The 14,540-nt window shown below is 41.9% G+C and overlaps 1 protein-coding gene across 2 annotated transcripts in view; it reads right to left on the bottom strand.

The window, feature by feature from the left end:
* Positions 1-5,741, bottom strand: part of TSPAN12 (tetraspanin 12) — a 44,743-nt gene extending 39,002 nt beyond the window's left edge. For both annotated transcript variants that reach the window (XM_021384828.1, XM_021384829.1), the window contains exons 1-2: positions 5,591-5,741; positions 5,063-5,199 (exon numbers count right to left, since the gene is read on the bottom strand). In XM_021384828.1, the coding sequence (XP_021240503.1) occupies positions 5,063-5,128 (66 nt within the window). In that variant the 5' untranslated portion in view covers positions 5,129-5,199; positions 5,591-5,741. The remainder of the gene's footprint in view (positions 1-5,062; positions 5,200-5,590) is intronic.

The following is a 14,540-nucleotide window of genomic DNA, read 5'->3' as shown; positions in this document are numbered from 1 at the left end:
CGGTTATTGGTACTCCACATCATAACATCATGTAGTGAATGTACCTGGTCCTCAGAAGAGAAGGACTACTACATTCCCCACGGTACTTTGCTCCTCTGTTACCATTTTCCAGCCAGAGGGAAAAGATAAAAGCTCACAGTATAAAAACTTGCAGATCACGAGACCTCGTCCCTTTTTCTGCCGTCTCTCGTCTTGGCAGCACCTCGCTCTCCAGCCATCTTATCGTCGGTAGTAGAGTAAGGCCTACCTTGATTTTGGGACATTCTCTCTCTCTGTATTGGATTTATCAGCTTAAATTGTAATTATATTGTATTATAGTGTGTTGTTTTGCATTCCGATATCTTATTTAGTCAATTAGTTTGTTTCTCCTCAGATTGTTGCCGCTGTTCTTTGCTCTCAGGGCCATCTCCCTACCCTTTTCCCCTTTCCCCTTTTCCCGGGACGTGGGCCCTTTGGGTCCCCCATCCCCTTTGTCATGGAATCGGGCCGAACGCCCGTAAACCGTTGACAAAACTAAATCTCACTAACACACATGCTACCTAGAGATAAAGAATAGTATTGTCCCTAAAAACTGAAAATTAAGAAGCAGTAGCAGCTTGTCTTCTCTCAAGCACCACCAAGATAATTTGCTTAAGTACAAAGTCTTGACTAAAAAATGCCAAACCATGTATTTCTGGAGATCCTAATACGCTGCAAATAGCAATGTCACAAAGACATCTGCAGAAATCAAGTTGCGTCTGCCAGTCTAAATTCCTTGAAGTGATGCTCATTTACACACACAGATGACAGAAGAATCAAACCCTATGTTAAATGCAGGCTTCAGTCTGAAGGATATTCCTGTCCAAGGCACTATTTAAGAAAAAAAAACAATGAACTACAGAGAGAGAAGCTCCTAAAACCGCATTTCCCATTACTTTGAAAAGGACATCCTGCAGTCAGATGCACAATTCAGCTGACGTTAGGAACAACCTCCAGAAGGATCATCAGATCTATTACCACATTCAGTCACTTAATCAGCAATAATTACAGCACTGACAACATTTTTATTCCTACTAAGAAGAAAATGCCTACCACAAGTTGTAGCTTTGGAAATACCAATCCATTCACATCCAGACAACGCTCCTTTCATCCCACTCACACACACGTATCGCCCTGCTGACCATTCCAAATCACTGCTCATTAGGGAAACCCTATAAAAGCTCTCTTTCCAAATACAAAGCATGCAGTTGTACACCACTAAGTTATACTCTGGAGAAGCTACAAGTGTCACAGCACAGTGACTGATGAAGTTCTCTCACTTCTCTGCTTGCAAAGGGCTTTGACAGTAAGCAAATTACAAAGACACCAGCGTGTTACAGCAGCCATCCACACAGGGAGATTTTCAGCAAGACTGATGGTCAGACTAGTTGGTTCCATTATGCATGACACTTCCTCAAGGAGCTTCACGCACACTTGTCTGCCCTCACCAGGCTGGTAATGACAAAAGCTGGAATCCCTTACACAAGTGCTACAACAGTTGCACACAAGACATATTTGAAAATTACTCTAAATGTTCCCTCCTCAGAGACAGATAATCAGACTGTGCCAGACACAGCAGCTACAGGCTCTTTTACAGCTTTTTTCGGGGCTTCAAATGTTAGAGGTCAGCAGAGCTGAGGCTTTATTTTCTTTTTCTTGGGGGAGAAACCAAGCCTGTTTGCACAATACGTGGTTGGATCGGCTACCAGACAACACCAGAAAGAAACAAGGAGAGAAGGTCACAGCATTCTGGTTAGGACCCTTAATCAAGCCACGATTTTAAAAAGTCAACACACGCTGTTTGTACATCTTCAATGTTTTCAGCCAGAGACAGATAACTGACATAGCAAACAGACACATTTAACAACTGGCTTGCCGTTTTTTGGAGGCCACGGCCCTTCGGGAGGAATGAAGCAGGAGCTGTTGTAAAACCCTCCAAAAACAAGTTTAAAGAGAGTAACACACATGCTCTCAAAATTGTGAGTTCTCTGCACACCCCAGAAACACACATTGCTCTCATCTATTTTAAGTATGCTGCTATTGTGTTTATCTGTTAAGGCAGAGCATACCACACTCACAGCTCAGGAGGAATGTGGCTGCACATTTCCAGGAGCTGATCTAATCTAAACTCCCTGCCATCCAGTCCATACTCCGAGCTGGTATTCATCAAACTAAATGCTAACGTAAGCAACATTACAAGCTAAAGCTTTCCAAATGGAAGACTGGTGGCGAAGAGAAACAGCTTCCACCCACACACGGGCAAGTAAGCACCTGCTGCCCGGGGAACTTTTCCATGAGAAATTTTTGCCCAGTGGGGTCATACTCTTACACTCAGAAAAGTCAGTGGTAACACTCCCACTGATCCCAATGGGAGAAAATTCAGCTCTGATAGAGAAGGAGATATGAGACATTTCACTACAAATGAGTAGCATATTTGCATTCAGTTGTTAAATACACATCCAAACAGGATCTGATAGGAAGCAGAAAGAGGTTTTTACATGCACATGCCTCCAAAGAATCTGATTCAACTGTAATTGCCCATCTACCATTCATCCTATTTCTCATTACACAATTATGGCACTCATTTTTCATTTGTTTGTTTTATTCTGAGTCAAACAGTTGCATACATTTGCTTTTTAAAATGCAGGGCATCAGCTCCAAACAGACTGGCCAATTTTTCTCTTTAGTTCTAACGCCTTTAATTCTATACACATTTTGGAAAACAGCTTTATTCTACTTAACATCTGTAGTGCAAGTTACCTGCTGATACTGGCATTTATTATTCAATTACATATTCACATGCTTTGTGAATACAGATCTTGCTTAGCTGCTTGGGTGTTATTTCCAGTGTCCTGCCCTCAGCTATGAAGATTAAATTTAGATATTTTTCATATTCTTGTCTTGAAGATGATCATGAAAAGCTGTCGTTTTCTTCTCTAGGACTTCTTGTCATATTGGTATAGACTCAAAAGATCCCCTTTCCTATATGATTATGAAAGGAAAAAAAAGTCACACTTCCTATTCAGGGGTGATCTGAGACATCATTATTCAAAAGGCAAACCAAAAAAAATCTAAAGAATAAGAAATTATTTCTAGCCATAGGTGCTTTAAAGAAAATCTTGAACGATGAATTATGGATGGACAGGGCTAACAGCAGCATATTATGGATGTAGTTGCTGTTAGTCCGCTGCCAAGCTGAAAAGAGCTCTGCAGCTCTGTGCCTTAGCTCCACAACAGAAAAACACGAGAACAAAACAGTGAAAAGCTGGAAGGAGTAATCTGACATGGAACATGGAACAGAACTTCATTCAAGCAAAGAGGGCAAACACTTAAATCTCCCAAGTGAGCCAGAGTACACCCTCTCACAAAAGTACACCTACATGCGTCTCCCATCTCCACTTCTGCTTGTTTCTGCAACGTTTTCCTCTCTACACCTGTTCCCTGCTCACCACCTCCTTGTTTGTCCAGCCTCAGCCTCCTTACATTTATGACATGTATCAATTCCTGATCTCCCTAGAGAGGAGCTGTGATGCAGTGCACCAGTCCCCCCCAAAGACACGGGCAAACTTCCCTACACAAGGAGTGTCACTCAGGTGGAGAAATGGAGCACTCAGCTCCAGTACCAAGGCCCTCACTGCCAAAGAATGGGGTATAACCTCACATGTCACCTAGGGACCACACAAAGGGCTGTTTCCGCTTACAAAGATGCCCCTAAATACTAAATCTGATGAAACGCAGTAAGCACTGAGCAGGGAGGGAAAGAAAGAAAACTGGAGTAAGCTTAAAGGTACAAGCTTATTTAGGGGTGAGTTAAGGGTGTGAATGAAAACTGACAAGGACCACTCAGGGCAGCAATATGGAACCCAGACAAAAGCAGTGAAAATGCAAACTGGAGGACAGGATGTTCCCAGCCACATGGACATCCAACTCACTCAACTCCAGCAGCATATGCCTAAAAATCAGGAGTTGAACCCAGGCAGCCTTCACCTTAATCAAATACAAATTCTGAGATTTTGTAAGATATCCAGTGAAAATCACACATAATGTGAGAAATAATTACACATCCTTTTAAAAAACAGAATAGATTTCCTCATCTTCTATCTACAGAGCTTTAGTCCTACATACACAGGAGGAATAAAATACTTACGTTTTATCTCCGTCAAACACAATATGCAAAGCTACATACTTTCAACAGAATCTCATTCTGCCACAATGCTGTGTAACCATTTTCTCTCATTCATATTCTGCTCTCCACTTAGTTTTCAGTAATCTTCATTTTTACTTCAGTATAAAATACACTAGGTGCCAGCCTAAATATGCTGCCTGCATCACACAAACATGCAGCACCTCTCAAATCAGTATTTGCCAATGGATGTGAGATGTCACACCTATTACTCGTTCTTTTTCCTATACTTAGCCAGCATAAATTTCAATTACATGGGTGAAGCAGGCTTCATTTGGTGAGAGTGTGGACTGTGAGGAATCTGCATCACTGTTTGTGTGGAGCTGTGAAAAGTTTGGGAGCCAGAGCTGATCACACCTACTTATGCTGGAGAGCTGGAAGCCCTACTGCTGTAATTACAGCTTTGACTGAAATGCTGAAAGCAAAAGAAAGAAATCACTCCAGGCACCATCTGCCAGTTTGGATCCAGTCCCCAGATGCACAATGATGAGTTGGGACAATGCTTCCGCAGGGCAGCTCAGTGCTCAGACACCTCTGAGAGCTGAGTTCAGTCCGGGTCACGGGATGCTCTGACACTCAGGCAGTGAGGAAGCCACGACACCCCGAGCCTCTCCCTCTCCGCACACACACATACATTACGGTGCACAAATTCACACGTGCGTTTATAACATTACGCTAGTGCCACACTGATTTCACTTACAACAAGTTTCCAAACGCTTTTCTTTAAGGTATCTCACGACGAGCCCTGCCTGGCCAGGGGCACCAAGGGGCCGCTTTCCCTCCCCAGCTCCCGCAGCCCCTGGTGCACGGGCACCGCCGGGGCCGTGACGCGCGCCGCGGCCGCCACTTGCTCGGACTCACCCAGAAGAGGAGGTTGAGGGCGTAGAGCAGGCAGCGCAGGCACCTCACCGAGTCCTCCCTGGCCATGGCGAGCCCCCGCGGGAGACAGCCCCATTCCCTCACCACATCCTCGCTGCCGAGGCCGGGCAGCCAGCGCTCTGCGGGGAAAGGCAGAGAAGGGCCGGGAGAGCCCGGTGAGCCGCGCGTCGAGGGCGCAGGTGGCGGCGGAGAGACGTCGCGGTTCCCCCGCCCGGCCCGGCCCGTCCGCGCAGGGCGGCGGCGGCGGCGGCTCTGTAGGGGCAGGGCCGGCTCACCGCCGCGGGCAACACCTCCCCTCCGCCCGCCGCTCTCAGAAACAGCGTTTAAAATTAAGAACCGGAATCGCACTGAAAGGCGACAAGCTGCGCGACAGCCCCGGGCTACCCCGCGAGACGAGCGGCCCTGAGGGAGCGGGCGGGCGCCGGCCCCGTCCCCGTCCGGGAGGGACGCGCTGTCCCGAGTAGGGCGGGCGGGCTGGCGAGACAGCGGCGCTCAGCACCTCTCACTCACTTGCTCCAGCGAGAACTCATCGGGGCCGGGCAGCGCAGCGCGAAGCCGCGGCGCCCATCCACGCCGGGCACTGACAGAAAGCTCCCGGTGGCCGCCCCGGGCCCCTCCGTCCCCGCCCGCAGCGATCCGCCGAGCCCGGCGGCGGCCCGCGCCACCGCGCATGCGCGCTCGCCAGTGCCTGCGCCCGCAGGATCCTAGCGCCGCCGCCGGCTGCGGGCCGCCCGGGGAGCGCGGCCAGAGGCCCCGAGAGTGGGCTGGCCAACGGGACGGGGGTTCCTCAGGTGCAGGAGTGCTGTGCGCCCACACGAAGGGCAGCAGAAGGGAAACGGAGTTGTCACCGAACCTACGCGCTGTGGAAGCCTACCTGGGGCTAAAATGGAAGCGGCAATTCGGAGCGCGTCCAAATCTTCCGTGGGAAAGAGCTTGGGTTTCACTCAGCAGAGCGCTGCCCGCCTGTACGGGTTTGGCTCTCAGGCTGCCAGGAGAAACCCAGAAGGTGCATCCCCAAAATGCACTCTCTTCTGGCTGGCCCCTGCTGGAAGCCCAGATTTGCCAGGCCTGGGGCTGCCTCCCTTCTTCAGGGCAGAGGGGAGATTTTGAGCGATTGCCTTAGGCAAGCTGAAATATACGGAAACCTCCTCCTGTGGTATTTTGGCCCAGAGTGGCAAATCAGCTCACAAGACAGCTGTGGCTTTTTTTTCATAGGGTTTTTTGTTTTTATTTGGTTTGGGTTCGTTGCAAGATTTAACAGACATTTCACAAGATTTCAGCACTGTTACGTCAGTAATGAAACTTTGCTGAAGTCAAACCCAAATGTGACCATTTGCAGCCCGGTGCCCCTTCCACATCCCCATGCAGCAGAAAGCTCTCTGGGGTGAGAAGGCAGAGCTGCCCTTGGCTGCTCTTGCGCTTTTCCGGTAGTTATAAAGATATTGGCTGAATGTTAACGATCCCAGCAGCCATCTGAATCACAACACTCAGATTTTGTGGAGTAAAGCAGCAAATTTAGAAATGCAGCTATACTGAAGGTAATCATTAAGGAGCTGGACAAAATCTGCAGTTTTCAGGCAAAACAGCTATTGTTTGGTTCCATAATCTCTGCAGTATTTACAGATCCCACAGCTAAGCTGGAAAAAGTCATCCTCTCTCTGAAGTCTGCTAAAGTATGTGCACATCTTGTAGTTATTGTAGTGAATTCCTACTGAGGTCCCTATTGTTTCAACACATATATACCCCCATATTTTAAAAGGAATATTTACAGTTCAAAACACAGTTAAACACAGATTAGCAAATAATTTTCCACAAATACAAATGTTTTGCATTGCCACCTGCACAAAAGTCGTAAGAAAATACACTGAGAAATGTATCTTAACTAACAGAGGAAAATTTTCTGCTCACATTACATAAAAACTGACAGAATGGCTGCTATTGAAAGCTGGAAAAGAGGAACAAATGTTTAATGACTGAAATCTAACTGTTGTGAGGCCAAAGAAAAATCTGCTTCCTCAAGCACTGGAAACATGATTTGAGAAAATCCATAAACTCCAGACAGTTCAGTGCTTATCACTGGGGCTGCCTGTGTAATCCTATTTAAGCTTCCCCAGTTTCATTTCATTAGTATTGAATCAGGGTGGAGAGCAGCTTCACGTGTGTTCATCCCTCCTTAAAGCAGAATGGACATGGATGTTTACCAGAAAGCAGTGATTTTATGCCAGATTTGTAGAAGTGAACACAGCTAGTGACAATGAAAGTACTAGAAAGCATTGCATAAATGTGATCTGTGAAGATTCTTTTTCCTTCAACTGTGGTAAGCTGGGAGCTTTTACTGCTAGTTTGATCCTCTCTTCTGGAACCAAGACCCCTCCAGGAAGTGCATTGTGCTGCAATGTTAGTCTGCAGTGGATGTTGCTAGTTCTATACCTAAATAAGGCAAGCAGAGCTAAGACAGATAATTTTTAAAGGTGACATTGTACATTCATTGTGCTATTTACATACCATTCATTCCTTTTAATGCCGAGACAGATCTTGAGCAGGTATGGTATTTTCAGTGAACCAAAGCTGGAATACAGAAATAGTGTCAATTTACAACCGAGCTCTAGCCTTGGCTGGGGACAATGCAGTCTGTTATAAGCCAGGTTAAAAATAATTGAGGTAACGTTTGCATTCTTGGCTGTTCCATGGGGAAAAAAAAAAATTACCTGAGCCACAAGGTTTAATTAAAAATGCACTACAAAACATTAAATTATCTTACACTCAGTGATTTTTCTTTAAGCGTATCTAAAATATTCAAAGAGAAGTTGTCTTACTTGTTTCTGATATCTGGCTTACAGCGGAATTATTCCCAACACATAAGGAATTTGAGAAAAGGAAGAAGATAAGTCTGTGGGATCTCTTATTAAAAATCCTGCTAAAATGACACTTCAGAAGTTTCTCTCTGAATTACTATTTTTGGGGTAATTGGTCATATGATGCTCTCAGACTAACTTTGTGTCCGTTTTAAATTCTATTACAATAACTCCATCACAAAAATAAAGAGGAGCACATGGTTAGTTAAATAAATATTCTGTCTTTTAGCTGTTAACAAGATCATTATTTGGCCAGTAGAGATGGTACTGAAAACCTAAATAAAACAGGTTCTATTTAGGAATGTTGGCCAAATGCTAAGAGGAAGGTCCCTTTGGAACAGTACTTTTACCAGTTTGTCATACTTTGTGAACTTTCCATGATGTCAACACTGGGAAAGAAGTACACTGAAAGTTCCCATGCATTCAAACAGTAACTAAACTAGAAGTATTAGCTGACCACCTAAAAAAATCTAGGAAGCTACTATGCTAATTCAGTACATGCTTTCTTTACCCCTTAAACTGATCACTTCAGATTTTATTTAGGGCAAAAAATATGATGGATTTTACAAACATAAGTATAATGTAAAAGCCCTTTGTAATTTTTCTGAAGTGAGAGTTTGATGTTATCAAGTAATGGTTCTTTAATGTGTAGCAAAGAGATAAGCAAGTGGACTGCTGAAGCTTCGCAGTTTGGTATTGACTACTTGGATTCTCTAGTGTCTAATAAACTAGAAATTCTAAAGCTTTTTTCTATGACAAAGCATTCACAATAGCTTTTTAATATGAATTCTCTGTACTCAAATGAAGTGTTCATGGTACAGACCTTCAGTGGTAGAGGATGGGGATGAAAATGCCAATGAATCAAATAATCTCTTCTTCCCATGCTTAACTGCCAATTTTAATTTAATGTATGTAAACTTAGTATCCATAAGCTAGCTCCTCTCTTTCTGATGTGCTTGAAATTGTCCAACAGGTTCAAAAGCTATTAAAAGAGTGTTGACTGAGAGGCATATGTCTGCACAAATACTCCAGTACGATCTCATAAGCTCTTCTTCATCAGGAAAACAGACTGAAAGAGTAGATATTAAGATACGCCCATTCAGCACATAGTTGCAAGTGTCTTTATTTTAAACTACATGAAAAGCCCGATCAAGTGGAATAGCATTGCACATGCATGTAAATTTATAGGCGATAATTGTCTGATACTAGATGGCAAGAAACTTTATCACTGAAAATGAAATGAGTTAAAGTGATATTCTTTTATGTGCTGCCATAACATTTAAAATTACTCAGATGAGTTCCAGACTGAGGAACATATACATAGATGTACTTTGAACTGTGCAATTTAATTCTGTGCTGTATTTACTTATGTTACACTACTCAGATGGGAAGACTGATCATGTACAGATCTATGTATAAGTCTAAGATATAATTGTCTTTGACAGCACCAGGGCAATTTTTATTAATTAATTTTAATATATTTCTTCCAGCCGCACTCTGTCCCAAATAGTCTCTTGCACGGGGACTTCCTCATTTTCTAGTTCAGAAACTTTCAATGGCTCCCTCGATTGAAATAACACCTTAGCAGGTTGGTTTTGGGGGTAAAAATTTCCTTCTCTCTATCATTTCAGAGGCTTCACTGCAAATATACTCCCCTCCCCTCAAGGGTCTCTTAGTTTGAGCTCAAGCTGAATAAATCACTGAGCCATTTGGCCGGACCTCACAGCTAACTCTGCTCAAAGCAGGTTCCTTCTAGTCTGAATTATCATCTAAGCCCACAGTTCTACTACTTTCCTCTCTGTCTCCTGTCCTGGCCACCAGCATCACTCTAGAAGCAACACTAGGTCATTTTTCAGCTGGGGAGCAATCTCTTCTTCCATCCTTCCAGTGGATGTCCAACAGTCACAAGGCAAACAGTCTTCCTCTTCACACCAGCAAAATTCTTCTTAATGAAACATAAAATATAAAAATCATGCACAGTATATTTTAAGAAGCAACCAAAGAGTAACAACAACAATCACAATGTCTTTCAGGATCCATGAGCATGGATTCTGCAGAGACGGGTTATCTGGAACGAAAAAAAAAAAGAGGAGAAGAAAATAAGAACATTAAAAATATGAGAACCACATACCATACAACAGCTGGAAAAATGAAAAATGAGAAGATTCAAAGTTGCTTTTAATACTGTATAAGTGAAAAATAACTCACATTTTTCAGTCTTTATTTACTTTATACATTTTATGAAAGAGCATAAAAATGCATGGAAATCTGCATGTCAGACAAATGATGTGAGAACCAAATTCAGCTGGAAAAATATGTCCTTGACATCAAAAGTAACAAGTTAGAAATAACAAAAATGACGTATCCAATAACCAGAAACAGATGAATCTTGCTCTATGATTTCTAGGTCAAGAATCTTGAGATGTGTTCCACAAACCAAAAGGCCAGACTCCTTGGAAGAGGTGTTTATCAACTCATGAAGAGTTAAATCCCTATCAGGATAGTTTAGAAATCACACCCATTGAGAAAACATGCATAGCCAGTGAGAGATGGAAGGCTGCTACCAGAGCAAATGACTAGAAATATTTAAGAAGACATCAAAAATTAATTTCTTAGCTGCAAGCAAGAAAATATCATATGGTCATTAAGTTATGTGTCATAGAGCTTGGAAAGAAGAATATACATTAAAAAAAAAAATGCTCTTTAATGGGACTTCCCAACAAAATAAGAGTTGCATTGTTTTATCGTTGCCACAGAAGGAATTCCTTTGGAGGATCCCAAGAGTCCCCCCAGTGTCAGTTCTTTGTTGTCTTATTCCTTTCTCCACAGGGAATGGATTTCTGTTTAACAGAAGGATCTTGCTTGCATTCCAAGACATAGTTTGAAAACTGTATTGCTTTCTAGTGGCTTTTCTTCAGTATATGGTGTCTGGTGTTATACTGGGAGTCACAGAGCTTTCTGCTGAAGAGTTTTGCTGTTCTAGTTAAATTCCATGAGGAGAAGTTCAACATCTGTAGCTGCTCCAGCAACAAGAAAAGGCATAATGATCTTCAGAGACCTGTTTATCATAGTCTGTCCTTCCTCTTCAGGCATAGCATGAGATTTTACACAAGCAAAGAACACATTTTAATATCTGTGATGCACCAGTAGCATTGCCAGTTATCAGTGTTGCATGATATTTCTTATCAGAAAGTACCGTTGGAGAAGTGAAATATAAGGACAATTTCATCACTGGACAGTAGCAGCATTGGAGAACTGGAGCTGATCTCCACTGCGGAGTTCCTGTGTGGTCAGTTCCCTTAATCATATTTTTCCCAGGCAGTTATATTGTTCTCTATTTTCGTTATCCAGCTTCAGATCTCACAGGCTGACTTGCAGAAATGTTTAAACATTCACAAATGTATCTGAAACTACAGGGAACTGCCCCTTGAAAATATGAAATGTTACCCATTGAGAGCTGCTTGGATCAGCCTAAAGTCTCAGATACTGTTATTTTAGAGCCTGAGTTTCCCAGTTGGAGGGTGGGGATGATAGCATATATTTCAGGGAAATTTTGTGGAGAGGATTGCTTGGGAAGCATATATGTGCTATGAAAACCACAGAACAAGCCAGTAGGAAATTTATGGCTGTCCTCACAGCTGAGATTGAATAGTGGAAAGTTAATAGACTGCATGCTGAGTGAAGCTGGATGAATAACTAAGATGTTCATTCTTTGCACGTAAAGAAGCAGAGGTCAAGGGGGAAAAAATGTATATGATTGTAAAACTAAGAGAATGTACTAGAGTCAACAAAGTGAAATCTGGCGTTGCAAGTAGTGGAAGAGCACTTCAGTAATGAACACTCTCCTTATGGATTTATAGGGAAGGGAGAAATCTTTCCCTTCTTCCTGTTTGTTTCACCTTCTTCCTTTTTCTTTTCTTTTCTTTTTTTTTCTTTATTCTAATGAAGTTATTTTTCGGTGTTAGAAGACAGAGATTTTTACTATGAGTTTTTAACTGTCATATTGTAATTGGATCTGTATAGGCCAAAGATGCATGCCTGCCAATATACTTTTTATCTAAATTGAAAAAAATACAAAAAGACATGGCAAGTCTTTGTGGTGCCTCTCAAAGAATCATTTATTTTACTGAATAAATGGAATTGGCAGGTGGCAGGTTTAAATTGCTCACTTTTTGCAAACATGAAGGATTCCCCATGTAAGAAAATAAGCTATGATCATGAGAATCAGCAGCTAACTGGCTTTCTTTAAAGAGTCAGAAATGATCTCTCATAGGAGAGAATATGGTTGTGACTTCCTGACAAGTTTTTCTTTCTATTTTCTATGTATTATCTGAAGTAGATTGCTTGTGCCCTAAATAAGAGCTGTCTCTGTGCTGGTTGTCTGTAGTACTCAGCACAGGCTCTGATTTTTCCCTAGATTCTCCATGTGCTTGCTTCAAGACAAGCAGTCATGCTATAGAAATATATACAGCAGAATCATTGCACAGTTTCCTCGAAACACAAAACCTCATTACATTCACATGTACTTATAGTTCTCAAGTATTTCAAATTCTAAAAGTTGGCAGACGAGAATATACGTCATTTATTTGTTAAAATTCCCCCATAAAGAGACTCTTTATAGTAATTTTCATTAATGTAGCCTGTTTTTCAAGTGGGTTAATTGGCTGCTCATCATGTCAACAACGTGCTATTTATATGTTGATGTATTACTCCCATGGACCAAACACAAGGGTGAGCGCAGGGTGTGCAGTCCAGACAGAAGCATGCAGAACTAGACTGCCACTCGGTGGTGCGGAGATGATCATTTCTTCTGCCATTACCCACTGGCACTGACACGACAGGGCTATCTCATCAGCCTGACAAGACAAAGTAACAGGGGTGCAGAAATGCTATACAGCTTTAGTATAACATCCTTGGAATGCCAGAGTGATTATAAATAGATTTTGTAAGAATTCTGAAAAGGACAATAGGAACTCAAATGCCACAAAGTTTAATTTTGTCGAACAGTAAGACACCATTATTAAACAGCACTGTCAGCTTTGCTTTATCACATTAGTGATTTGGACACTTACTAACTATCATTCATCCATAATTTTCCATGGAATGTGTCAAAATGACATCACAGTCCTGGTGGACCGTTCATCAAAGAACTTGTACTTCAATACTACAGTACGGGGATGCTTTTAATAGCTATGGCATAACTTAGATTAAATAATCTTCCCTGTTTGCATTACACTAGTATGTGTATATATATGATCAACTCTTCTTTTTCAGGATCAAAGGACATCTTACTGCACTTCAGAAACTCATTAAATCCATACTTGTAAATAAAGCATTTGTTCCAACAGCACCAGGTGTCCTCAAACCACTACAATGAGCAGCTCTGCAGGACATGTCCTAAATGTACTCAAGGCTCCACTGAATGACAAAAATGTGACTTGCCTGTTAAGTGTCCTGAGAACAACTTGTTATGGCCTATAAAGCAGTAGAAAAAGTGCACACAGTGGTATTTTCAGAGCTGAAACACAAATCTAATTATGCTCCCATCAGATGGCTTATTTGAGTCCCTGAAAGATTGCTTGACTGACTGCAAAGTTTGTTTTGTAGATTAATTGACTAGTTTAATATCCATAGTCCTAACTGTGTATGAACTACTGCTTTATGCACTTTGTTGTACAAATATTAATTGGCTTTTATGTAATATATGTGTATATTGCTGCTACTTTTGCAAATGAGACCTGTCTTGGGTGACCTTTCTAGACTGTGATTGCCATTGTTTTGTTTTGTTTTCTTTGTTTTTCCTACAAATGAAAAATAAATCAATTTGTTTTCCAACTTGGAATTCTTTTTCAGGTTTATCAGCAGCTGAAACCCAGTCTGGCATTCATGCTTCATGATTATTGAAAAAATATTTAATTCAGTCCAGTAGTAGTTTAAAAACAGAAGCAGAACAAATTATACACTGCACCATTTTATGCACAAAACCAATTAAACTACAATAGTAATAAACTTTCTAGGAGGTAACTTGCATTTTTCAGGAGCTACTGGACAAAAAGATAGTCTGTCAATGTCACATTGTGACAACAACTTCTTGGTATTGATGCTAAATTTATTAAGCTCTGCCTCAGTATCACACTGCTCACAGCTACCAAACAGCAAGACCATGCTTTCATCCTATACCAGTTCCTTGTACTTGAGACGGCAGTTTTCACAGCAGTGGATTCTACTGTGCTTTCACAAAAAATATTTATAGCCTATAAAATACCTACCTTAATTAGTAACTAACATTACCATGAGGATTAATTTTCTTGCATTTTCATCTTTTTATTTATGCAGCCATATCAACTGACAAGTCAAAAACTAATGCCAGATGTTACATTTTACTTTTAAAGAAATTAAGCCAAGAGGACAGAGCATTTTTCTTGAGAGAGAAGTCTGCTCTGATAACATATTTTGAGAAAACTAGAGATAAAGGGCAGTGATTGGGTGTAAGTACAATTTCAAGACTAGAACAAGATGTACAAGGAACTAAGAGATGCCTCTTGATCAGTTCCCCTTATCCTTATGGGTGACTTCAAATTGCCACATGTTAACTGTGTCCAGTT

Source organism: Numida meleagris, chromosome 1 (genome assembly GCF_002078875.1).
Source record: "Numida meleagris isolate 19003 breed g44 Domestic line chromosome 1, NumMel1.0, whole genome shotgun sequence".
Classification (NCBI taxonomy): Eukaryota; Metazoa; Chordata; class Aves; order Galliformes; family Numididae; genus Numida; species Numida meleagris.
Note: the sequence above shows the minus strand (reverse complement) of the source record. Positions and strands in the feature narration are given on the sequence as shown.